We start from the raw sequence: 12,303 nt of genomic DNA, 5'->3' as shown, positions 1-12,303 counted from the left end.
GTGCGGGCCGGGCGGCGCCGCGCCGCTTTGTCCGCTCCTCGGCGCTGCGCACGGCTGCGGGCCGGGCTTTCGCTCGGCCTCGCGGTGCTTCGGTGGTCGCGGTTCGGGGCGGTTTAGCGGATGGGTTTTGAGTCCCCGGAGAAAACTTGATACGATGTTATTATTATTATAGTGAAAAACGGGATTCTTCCGTGGGCTGCTATTGTTTTGCCGTAGGTGCTCTTGCGCTTTCCGAAGTCGAAAGCGTTGTTAACAGATTTTATTTCCAACTGAAGAGTTCCTTCTTGGTGCTAAAGATCATTGATTTTATTACAGGAGATGGCAAAACAGAACAAAAACCTGGTGAGAAAAAGAGGGGCGTCAAGAGACCACGTGAAGACCACGGCCGAGGATATTTTGAATACATTGAAGAAAATAAGTACAGCAGGTAAATAAGTTTTCCATGCTGGGCACCATTTTGTCAGTGAGGAGAGGTAAGATGGGCTTACTCTAAAAAAAATGTTTTCTCTTGCACTGGGAGAATGCCTGGCTTCAGTCTTTGCTTTTTTTTTTTTTCCTTAGGGCCAAGTCCCCTCAACCACCCGTTGAAGAAGAAGATGAACATTTTGATGACACAGTGGTGTGTCTCGATACCTGTGAGTACCCGTGCTTTCCTTTGGTCTGCAAAGATACAGTATTGTCTTTAATCTTAGAGCCCCATATTTCAGAAATGTGGAGTAAAATGTTTGGTGACTTACGTTACCAAGCAGCATAGAGATGTTTGTTCCTTCAGTCTTAGCATACAAAAGGGTACGTGAGCCTTCATATTGACAATATGCAGATAAATTTTTACATAATAATTTGCTGAAGAAATTTTAAATGAAATACTAGTGTTGCATATGGAAAAATTGACTGAGTGTTCAGTATGTATAGATGATGCTTGAAGCAACTTGAGAAATTGATAACGATGCACATCATCTTCTCCTTTAAAGTACCAATAGTAGTTATGCTAGTCTTATTTATGTGTCAGCAAGTTTGGGGTTTCTTCTGCTGTTTTCTGAGAAATTTAACAATCAATCAGCTTAAGTCTTCTAGAAAAAATAAATGACCCATTCATGTATTCTGAGAGTTGGAGGTGGTGTGGAGGTGATTTGTGTAAGTACTACTGTGGTATACCATGACCAGGGTAAAAACTTGTTCTTTTGGGTAAGTATGAGAAGTTAGTGCAGAATTAAAAACTTCAGGTAATGCACTGACTTGCTGGATTCTTAAAATGCCGTGAAATGAGACCTTAAGTTTTGGCTTCATTTGGCATATTTGCTAGTAGTTTCAGGTTTTCTCTTCCTGAGAAATGTTTTGAAATGGAAGGAGGCATTAGTTTACAGCCACGTATTTTGCTGAATGTGCCATTATCTTCTAGCTGCTAACTTGGTGAGTAGCCATCTTTGTGGGAGTTCTTAACTCTCCCAATAACTGACTAGTTGCTACTTGTGATTATTGTATCTAGTAGAAAGTTCTGTTATGGATGAACTGTAACTGAAAGTATCAGCAGGCTGTTGGGAGCACCCAGTCAACCACAGCTTTAAAGAGTGAATTGTATAACAGCTTGGCTCTCTTTTTTGACTGTCACAATCAAGACCTCTAAGAGGTTTAGTGCTCTTAAGTGCTTCTTTTACTCCTGTCTCTGAAGAGCATTTTGACCAGAAATTCTTTTCTTGTGTGTTGCTTTAAAAGTAACCTACGCTGTTTTATTCTTCAGATCTTTTTTGTTTGGTTTTCCTGCAACAGTTAGAAGTATTAACAGGAATGCTCAAGACCTAACTATAGCTGCAGATGGCTTTGTGCAAACAAGATCTCCTGTTTGAGAATTGCCAGTAATAAAATGCAGGGACAACTGCATTTTGGTGTGCTTGGGCATCATACAGACTTTCTGCTAGGGCAGAAGATAACTCTGGTTGCTAATTTTACACCTTTCCTGTAACTGTTAAATAGGTTCAGAGTTTCTTCTGTGGATTCCTTACTCTGGGGAATTCAAGTGCCATATCCTGCACCTCATGTTACCACTTTAAATTGTCATTTTTAAAGCTACTGGAAGATAAATTTGAAACTTTACAGTGCAGCAGCCCTGAAGGATGTCTATGTAACAAAGGTTCCATTTAAAGTTCCTAGGGGTCTCTCAAAATGATAGTTGAGTTCATGCTGAGATTGTGATTGGTTGGGTTGTTTTTTGTTGTTTTTCTTTACACAAAATGAGCTCACTTATCACGTGCTGTGTGCTTATCTGCACTTAACTGACTTTATTTTATTGGCTTAATCTAATTGGACTTGCTAAAGGACTGTATGTCTCCTGAAGATGACGGTACTACTTGCAGTACTTAAACAAAAATACCTGTGTTTGCATTTAACTGCTTTCAGACACAAGGAGTAAGGCTTTGCAGAAAGGTATCTAGCAAGTAGCTCAAAGAGCATCATGCGTATTCCAGATATTCTGCATTGAGTAACTGACAAAAAAAGGTTGTGATATGTGAGATGGAAGCGGAGTGTTTAGGCACATCGGGGGGAAAAAAAGCCTGGGAACTTAATGGTGGAAGATGGCACCTTGCAAATCATCTTTGTTATTAGTTGTGTTGTCCTCAGTTTTTTGACATGTGTTCACTTCCTTTCCTAAAAGATGGTTAGCATTTGCCAAATGGCAGCTATTTGTCCTAAAATCACCTTAGAAAACTGAAATCACTTTTAATGCATGAAATTGGAAAGTTGTGTTTTGTTGTTTTTTGGTGGTGTGTTTTGTTGTTGTTTGTTTTTTTTCTTAACTGAAGTACACAATGGTTTTTGTCAACAGATAACTGTGACCTGCATTTTAAAATCTCAAGAGACCGGTTTAGTGCTTCCTCACTGACCATGGAAAGCTTTGCTTTCCTTTGGGCTGGGGGGAGAGCTTCCTATGGAGTTTCTAAAGGCAAAGTCTGCTTTGAGATGAAGGTAAGACTTCAGTTTTTTGTGGGAGGCTGTTTTGGGTAGCTAAATATTTTACTCTTTATGCTTTGTTTCAGTCTTGCATCTTAAAGAAAGAATTCTTTAACGAGGCTGAGAAACGGCTCTCAATGAGAGATGTCTTAATTTGTGAATCTGCTTTCTTTTTTTAAGAACTTGATGTGAAAAGAAAGTTGCACGTGCCATGAACATACAACTTCATGTAGTTTTGAACCAAGAATTTTAGATGGCACTTCAATGCACCAAAACATAAAGAATTAAAATAATAGTCAGCAGCTCACTTGTGTGTACTTTGTGAAGATTACAGGAAGTTCAGATCTTCCAAAAATAATGACAGAAAGAAAATATTGAGGGAGTTTGGTAGCTGACCTGCAGAGGTCCCTTCCAACCTGAATAATTTTGCCTTGTTTACACAGAAGTGTGAGTATTTAGCTGGGCTCTTGAATTTAGAGGGCTGGAATGGAGAAGAGCAATCAGCCTTACAAGAAACAGATACCTTCCACTTGTGAGGGAAGAAAATCAGAAGTCACAAAGCCAAATATTTTTATTTTGAAGGGCATTAAAGCCTTATTTGGTTAGGATGTATGTGGGTATGTGCTTATTCTGTTCACTTCTTGCACTACTTCCAAATCTAACTGGTAACATTAAGTTGGTGGTGATCCCATTCCTTGGTGACTATAACTCTGGGAGGACAACAACATGAAACATTGTATTTATTGCCCTGTTACTTTTTAAGCTTTTCCTTGGTCACGTGACTCAAATATTTGTGAAAAGTGGTGGCCTAACGGCCGTGTAATTTTTTTTCCCACTTCAATTTGGTGACGTTTTATAAAATGCAATTAGAGGAAGAGCTGGTTGCCTTCAGCTTGCAATGCTCTTGGGTGAGATTTTTGAATCTGGTTATGTTGTTTGGTAGTTGGCAACTTGCCCAGGATCTCTGCTCCCTCTGGGAAAGGGATGAGTGTAGTATTTCCCCAGCTCTGTCCAGAACGCTGTTTTCATCTCATACCACACTTTATTGGCAAAGAAATGTGTTGTTAATCCCGAAGTTGTAGCAGAGCTTCTAATTGATAAGGATATATTCCTTGTAGGCTGTAATTTTAATATGCTATCAAGGGGGTTGATATTTGTGACTACCCAGAGAGTGCTATGATTAAGTGCTCTGAAGGTATACGATGTCTTGCATCTGTATCAGTCAAGAGACTTGAATGTTTAGTGACTGGTTTGTGATTTCACAGATGTGCTTAACTCTCGTATTTAAGCAAAAATAAATAAATAAATAATAAAAATAGTTCAGACTTGTAAAGATGTAAGCAGAGAATAAAGGTTCTGGATGTTATGTTGATTCTTTCTTGTCAGAGTCTTAAAAAACACAACATAACTTTTAATGAATAATTTAAAACTAGGTTACAGAAAAGATTCCTGTTAAACACCTGTATACAAAAGACATTGATATACATGAGGTGCGAGTTGGCTGGTCACTGAACACAAGTGGAATGTTGCTTGGTAAGACCTCAAGTATTTATTTCATTCTGTGTTATGTATTGTCTGTGTGGTTGAAGTTTTCCTTCTGGCTTAGAGAAAAGTGGCTGTGAAACTCAATGATTGTAGTCCATGTGTTTTGGAAAGGGGTCTTGAGTTATTCACTGGACATTGTGGGAATTTATTATTGGGACAGACAAGCTTAACTGTTCAAGATTTTTAGAAATATGTGATTTGAGAATTAATTCTCTCTATGTGGGTTGTGAAAAACATTCCTTGAAACTTTAAGGAAGTCTTTAAGGATTTATGTGTAGTGTCATAAATTGCAATGGCTTTTTTATTACTTCTGTTTTGTGATTATAAGGCTTACTCAAGGAAGAAAAATTTGCAGATAATTACTATTCTCTTGGGGTTGATGGGCAGAAATCTTTTTTCTAAAAGGAGCTGGAACAACAACTTCAGTAGATAAAGGGGGAGAAAATTATGGTATTCCTAACTAATAGCTGCTGATGAGATATGTCTGTGGAAAATGTGTATGAATATGGACATTCTGATACCAGCAACTTTCTAGTTATAAGTACTTAAATTCCATCTGAGTTCTTGTGTTTGACACTTGCTGTTAGCTTGTTCCTTGCAGCTTCATCCTCAGCTGTCGCATAGGCTGAATGTCTGCTAAACTCCCTTTAAAATGGGGAGGGGTAAGTGCTACTGGAGGCTTAATTCAGAAGTGCCTTTCTGACTAACTGCGTTACAGGTATACTGATGCACAGGTCTTCAGAGTTTAAGAATACTTACTCGTGTCTTTAGCTAGAGTTTCAGCATTTTGTCACCAAGAATCTAGAACCAGTAGCATAAAGCTTTTAAGGTTAGGGTGAGGAAAATGCTGCTGTTCAATTTTAAATGAGAGTATTGAATTCTTCAACGCAAGAAACAGCTGTAGCTATTCTGGGGGTGATAGCTTGTTTTGGCATCAATGGAAATATTCTGAACAGCAGTTCACTTAAGTAATTGTAAAATGATTGCATTTCTCAACAGAAAATACATATTTTTAATAAGTTGAAATTTCTTCTTCAGGTGAAGAAGAATTTTCTTACGGATATTCTCTAAAAGGAATAAAGACATGCAATTGTGAGACTGAAGACTTTGGTGAGAAGTTTGATGAAAATGATGTGATTGGATGTTTTGCTGTAAGTTTTCTCTTAAGTATTCTCTTGAGGAAAAACATCCTTTAATTTTCAGGCTGCTTTAATGTGAGAAGCAGTAGATCAAATCCAGGAAAACTTGAAGAAAGACAAGTTGTTTAATACATTGAGAAGGTAGAAGTAGCGTGTATAATCAGCAGTGGCTGCTGTCAACCTTTTTCATGTTTTTCAAGGCTTTAAAAAAAACGATCACACCTTAACATGATCATTGACATTTAAAGACTGTCTCCCAGTGTAAGGAATTACTTTGTTTTATAATGATATTATAAAAGCTAAATAAACGCAGTTAATATGGTGAAACGGGTAATGCACCTTAACAATGCAATGTGAATGTTTTTACACAAACTAATGCTTTGTCTGTAAAACAGAATTTTGATGGTGATGAAGTGGAGCTCTCATATTCCAAGAACGGACAAGAGCTTGGTGTTGCATTCAAAATTAGTAAGGAAGTTCTTGATGGGCGCCCGCTCTTTCCACATGTTCTCTGCCATAACTGTGCAGTTGAGTTCAACTTCGGTCAGAAAGATGAACCTTACTTTCCTGTACCTGAAGAGTATACCTTCATCCAGAAGGTCCCCCTGGAAGATCGGGTTCGAGGACCAAAGGGACCTGAGCAAAAGAAAGATTGTGAGGTAAGATTCCTGGTTATCTCAGAAGTTGTTGAGGGGAGATGAATGGAATCGTTGGATTTTTAAGCCGTTATAGAAAATTCACCTTTTTGTTTGAAGACTTTAATACTGAGTAACGTGTGACTCTCTCCATACTAGATTTCTGTTGGGTTTGCTAGGCTAAGTTGCTTACTAAATATTATCTTGAGCTAGCATCTCAAATATGGAACATGTTGTAATAGGTGGTGATGATGATTGGATTGCCTGGAGCTGGCAAGACTACATGGGTAACTAAACATGCAGCAGCAAATCCTGGGAAATACAACATTCTTGGGACTAATACTATTATGGACAAAATGATGGTAAGTTGATTGTTTGAAGACTTGCTGTAAATCCAAGGTCTGTGGGTGCCAGGGAGTTCCCTTCAATCTAAGTAATCTAAGAAACACATGATCATTATTTGATTGACTGTGACTGTTAAAGATTTTACCGGACTGAGCTACTTGTCATGCACAGCACAGCCAGATTCTGAAGTTTCTTTTGTAATAAGTATCAATAAGTCATTGATGTTTACCCATTTGTTGTCCTCAGTACAGCAGCTTTGAATCAGTAGTATAATGAGCATACCTTAGATTCAGCTGTGTCAATCCACACAAATTCCTTGTTAGTAAAGAAATTGAATCAGAAGCTTGTATTTGTGGTCTTGAAGCCACTGGAAGATAAATTCATTAAAGCAAAATCTCAGTTGTATGGGTTGGGTCTGCTTTAACTCAAATTTCTATAGGTTGCAGGTTTTAAACGGCAGATGGCAGACACTGGGAAACTGAACACACTGTTGCAGCGAGCTCCACAGTGTCTTGGAAAATTCATTGAGATTGCAGCTCGTAAGAAGCGGAATTTCATTTTGGATCAGGTAGAAGCTTCAGTAAAAACTTGTTAAGGAATTTTGCTCTAGGCTGTAATGTAGTAATTAAGTGGGATTAAAGTTATATTTTAATAGCGGTTGTTTCACTTGCTGACTTAATGCGCAAAGTTGAGATGCTACTACAAATGCTTTTCTGAACTTCTTTGGGATGTGGGAGGAGTAGTGTAACACTTTGATATGAGCTCGGTCGTTCGTAACTTTGCATTATGCAGCTTCTTTATATCCAGTTATTTGTAAACTTCAATGCAAGCTCTTGTAGAGGTGAAGTCTATACACCATAAGTTGACTTCCTTAACTCTTACAATGACAGCTACGTGTAGTAAGTTACTGCATTTTTTTCAGACAAATGTGTCTGCAGCTGCGCAGAGGAGAAAAATGTGCCTGTTTGCAGGCTTCCAGCGCAAAGCAGTTGTTGTTTGCCCAAAAGATGAAGACTACAAGCAAAGAACACAAAAGAAGGCAGAGGTGGAGGGAAAAGATCTTCCAGAGCATGCAGTTCTCAAAATGAAAGGCATGGAACATAATCCTATACTGTGTTTTAGGATGCTGAATATCTGCTTAAAGGATTAAGTAAACCTGAAATCTAAAAATTTACGTTATCTTAAACAGCTGTACTTAAACAAAACTGGAAGACTATTGTAACTTGTAGGACAACACTATATTGTGTTCCCTCTGCTGCAGTCCTTAACACTACTCATTTATGCTGATATGCTTCATGCAGATGCACAAAGCTGTCTTGGCATAAAGTGCCCTATTTAAGTGACATATTTGGCAGAAACTGGTGTTGTGAGTGGAGGCTTATAAAAGAAAAAAAAAAGCATAGGCAGAATGCTTTCAAGGTTTGGAACAGTACTGGTAACTCCATGGAGACCCTTTTATTTCTTTTGTCACTCTTACCTTTCTTTACTGCTCAAATTACGTAATTTTGTCCCTATGCTGAGAGAATGTTGGGGGTGGGAGGAAGAATGAGAGAAAGGTATTTAAAAATACAGCTTGAATTGTAGCTGAATGGAGATGCTGAATACTCAGTGTTTTTGCAATTATAGGGAACTTCACACTGCCAGAGGTAGCAGAATGTTTTGATGAAATAATCTATGTAGAGTTGCAAAAAGAAGAAGCTCAGAAACTCTTGGAACAATATAAAGAAGAAAGTAAGAAATCTCTTCCGCCAGAAAAGAAGCAGAACACTGGCTCAAAGAAAAACAAGAAGAGCAATAAAAATCAGTTTAATAGAGGGCAAAGGGGGCGTGGAGGATTCAACATGCGTGGCAACTTCAGAGGAGGAGGTGAGCCTAGAAATAAGTGTATGAATTTTGGGGACAACAGATACTTTGCAAAAATAAGAAAAAGAGAAGCTTGTCCTACTTGAATTGCAACCATTATGTGACAGTAATGTAGATTTTTGGCTCCGGTTAGTTTTTAATAGCCTGACCTTTAGTGCAAAGCTAATTTTCTGATGTGTTACAACTGAGGATCACAAAAAATTACACTGTGTAGTTTGAGGTACAGTTTAAGTTCTTACTGTAGATTTAGTGCTTCCCTGTGTCAAACGCCGTTTTAAGAGGGTATTTTGTACCCTTACATCACTTGGTCATCATGGAAAAAAGGCTATGTTGAAATCTTTGCATCAGAACTTTTGCAATGAATGTTGGCATCTTGTTTTTTCACCTTCATTAAGAGTCTCTATTTCGAGCTATTTTTTTCTATGTGAGAAACACTTAAGACCTGGTAGTTACTTGAATCAAGCAAACATTTTCTCTGCAGTCCCAGGCAATCGAGGTGGATACAACAGGAGGGGAGGCAATATGCCACAGCGTGGTGGTGGAGGAGGTGGTGGCGGCGGCGGCAGCAGCGGTGCCATTGGCTATCCTTATCCTCGTGGCCCTGTCTTTCCTAGCAGAGGTGGCTACTCAAACAGAGGAAACTATAACAGAGGTGGAATGCCCAACAGGGGAAACTACAACCAGGTAATGCTTTTGATGGGGGAGTTACTAGTTGATATGCCGTACTCTGGATTAATGTTCTCTTGTTGAAAGACTTGTTAGCTGTGGATAATGGCAAGCTTAGTACACTTAGTTCCATAGCAAAAGATCTAACTTTCCAGCTAAGAGTACGTGCCTAGAGCCCTAAGAAAAGCTAACACTGATGTGGTGGTTTCCTAGTAAGACTTAGTCCTGCTAAAGCTGAAGATTGTTAGGGTTTCTATTCCATGGTAAAGCAGTTCATAGTCTGAGTTTCTGTGACAGACTGTAGAGTTGCCCCATGCAGTTCATGCTTAAGTCTGGTTTATAGTCCAACAGTTTGAGTTTAACTTAGAGCTGGGCATTGCTTTTGATACTGCAAAGGTGTGCAAAAGTCCATATAGGAACAGCTATGCTAATAAGTTGTTTCATTCCCCCATGGGCTCTGACCTACAACATCAGTAACCATTGTTTGACTTTAAGGTCAGAGTGCATCTGTGTTGAAGGTGAAGTCATTTAAAGAATTTTCTGAAAATAGCTCTGTAGAGTCTTTGTTGTGACATCTTGTGTCAAACTATCAAAGACATACCAGTCTGAGTCTTAAACTGTCACAGTATCAGTGAAAGTACTTGAAAACAGTAAATTTGATTACAGAAGAGCCAGCAGATGGAGCCCAAGCTAATAAACATGGCACAGGTTTGTCTAATACAAACAGGAAATGCAGTATTTTATCTACCAATATCAAGGAGTCTCTTATACTGTAGCTTTTATTTAAAGTTTTGTGACTTAACTCTTCTATTTTAAGTTGTATGACCCATATCCTTTTGTCCGATCAGATAACATCCTTGTAGCAACTACAGTCTTTCCTAACTAAAAATAGGCAAGCTCTAGTATTTTTAGTTGTCCTAGTGGCAGTTTAGTAGCTGGATATAGGGTGAGTCAAAACTGGATTAGCCAGCTTTCCAGACCATTGGCAATAGTAGTCTGAGTCTGGGGTAAAACCACCAGCACTGAACAGCCAAGTTTGAAGAAGCAGCTTAAAGAGACGGGCGTTTGGTATTACGTTGTTGTTTTAACCCAGACCTGATACTGATATTTGAAAGATTGGGTATAACATGATGTTTTGGTGGCAGTAGAAGAATTGTTGTATTTCTGAGAAGTCTGCATGGATGAGGTGGCTCAAAACTGTTGTCCTCTTGCAGAACTTCAGAGGAAGGGGGAATAATCGTGGCTACAAAAACCAATCTCAGGGCTACAACCAGTGGCAGCAGGGTGTAAGTAGTAATAACCGCACTTTTTCCTCTTCATTTGACCGTCGGATGTTTGAGAATGCTTAGAAATAAATGTGTAACCAACACCAGATAGCAGCATCTTCTAATGCCAACTAATATTATGAATAGTTTTCTCTGCAAAGCTTAATCTGTTTTGATGTATCAGGTATCGGCTATGGCTTATCGGTCTTAATGGCAAGAAGTGTTTGGCTCCGTGATGCTACTGTGAGGAGAATGTAACTGTCCAGTTGTTTTGGAATTTGCTGCTATTTGAGAGGATTTTAATCTCAGGTTCCTGGAGAAGTTAGATATCTGTATAAAAACTTTTTCTGTAAGGAGTGTGTTATGTGATAACACATTAAACTAACTATTTATCCATTTATTGCAGCAATTCTGGGGTCAGAAGCCATGGAGTCAGCATTATCACCAAGGATATTATTGAATACCCAAATAAATGAACTGATACATATTTCTCCCAAACCTTCACAAGAAGTCGACTGTTTTCTTTAGTAGGCTAACTTTTTAAACATTCCACAAGAGGAAGTGCCTGCGGGTTCCTTTTTTAGAAGCTTTGTGGGTTGATTTTTTTTCTTTTCTTTTTTTGTACATTTTTAATTGCAGTTTTAAAGTGATTCGTAAGAGAACCTCAGCATTGTGCACGATAAGAGAATGTGTCAGTATTTCAGGGTTCTACATTTTATCTGTAAAATGTGACTTTTTTTTTTTTACCACAACAAAAGTAAAACGTTGCTTTGTACCTGGTGTCTTTTTATTAAAGAATTTTCTCCTTTTTCCCCACTTACCCCAATTTCTAAGAAACAGTCGTGAGTCGTGTCACAATACGATCGAAATATGAGCAACCAGATTCGTGTGGAGGCTCCTTCGTAGCCCTCATGAATATATAATGTAAAGCTCCATATTACACTCCATCCTCTCTATAATGCTTTTGGGTGGGGAGGAGGGAAGGGGGAGGTAAAAGTTTCTGGCAATAAACTAGGACTTTTTTGTAACATTTGGAATTCAATAAGATGGGGCTGAAGAAGAAACCTGGAGCTAAATAGTGAAGGTGGAGTGTATGTAGAAGCTCTTAAAGTTGTAAAACTTGGTTGCGTTACTTGTGGAGGCTCAAACTTGTGAAGGTACACCACCATAATTTCTTTTCCATTTGTTCTGCATTTTGATTCTGAAAAGAAGCTGGCTTTGCCCATTTCTTATTAAACAAAACTTGTTGTAAATCCAGTTGTCTAATGGGATCTATATGAAGTTAGCTGTGTGTCTGTATAACTTCCCCACAAAATACTGTATACCTAGTGTGCTTGTAGTAGTTACTCCACCATTTTGTAAGCTAATGAAACTGTGAGTCACCCATTTTATATCTAATTTTTAATCATGTCAATTCTCAAATGGGTGTATCTCCTTAGCCTGCTGATTCCTTTTCTCTTTAAAGAAAGTGGGTGGAGAAATTTAACTCTAGACGTTTGTTTGCAATAAAATAAATTCATTTTACTCTTGTTTTGGGATTGTTGCCATCAAGGTCTAAATCCCTTTAAGGCTATAAAGAGGAAGAGAATGTACGGAAGTGACAATGTTGGACAGTTCTGAACTCATTACTTTGTACATGCTGAAATACTTGTGTTTCTTTAAAAAAGTTTCTCTTTAATAATCTAAACCAGTGGTTGCTCTGTTAGAGGTGTATCACGTGTATAATCTCACAGCTTAACGGTTACATGTGTAGGGCAGAAGACTTCTGAGTTTCACTTGCATCATGTAAATCCACTTAATCTATTTATTGTAAAATAGAAACTAGGGAAGGAGTAGAGGAGGAAACCGCAGGGAATAGAGAAGGCGAGTTGTCACAGAATTAATCCTGGAGTCAAACAG

At 38.4% G+C, this 12,303-nt stretch overlaps 1 protein-coding gene across 1 annotated transcript; it reads left to right on the top strand.

Annotated features, from left to right (window-relative positions):
* The first annotated feature begins 120 nt into the window (after positions 1-120).
* On the top strand, positions 121-11,942 carry HNRNPU (heterogeneous nuclear ribonucleoprotein U). Its single transcript, XM_042818303.1, has 14 exons — positions 121-124; positions 217-427; positions 562-635; positions 2,822-2,961; positions 4,380-4,479; positions 5,530-5,642; positions 6,026-6,289; positions 6,508-6,627; positions 7,050-7,178; positions 7,533-7,701; positions 8,237-8,476; positions 8,955-9,157; positions 10,354-10,425; positions 10,811-11,942. Exons 1-14 carry the CDS (start codon positions 121-123, stop codon positions 10,862-10,864), a joined length of 1,893 nt encoding a protein of 630 aa, XP_042674237.1. The 3' UTR covers positions 10,865-11,942.
* Positions 11,943-12,303: the final 361 nt, after the last annotated feature.

This window comes from Centrocercus urophasianus, unplaced genomic scaffold (assembly GCF_019232065.1).
Source record: "Centrocercus urophasianus isolate 14NV4802_14NV808 unplaced genomic scaffold, USGS_Curo_1.0 seq_10, whole genome shotgun sequence".
Classification (NCBI taxonomy): Eukaryota; Metazoa; Chordata; class Aves; order Galliformes; family Phasianidae; genus Centrocercus; species Centrocercus urophasianus.
Note: the sequence above shows the minus strand (reverse complement) of the source record. Positions and strands in the feature narration are given on the sequence as shown.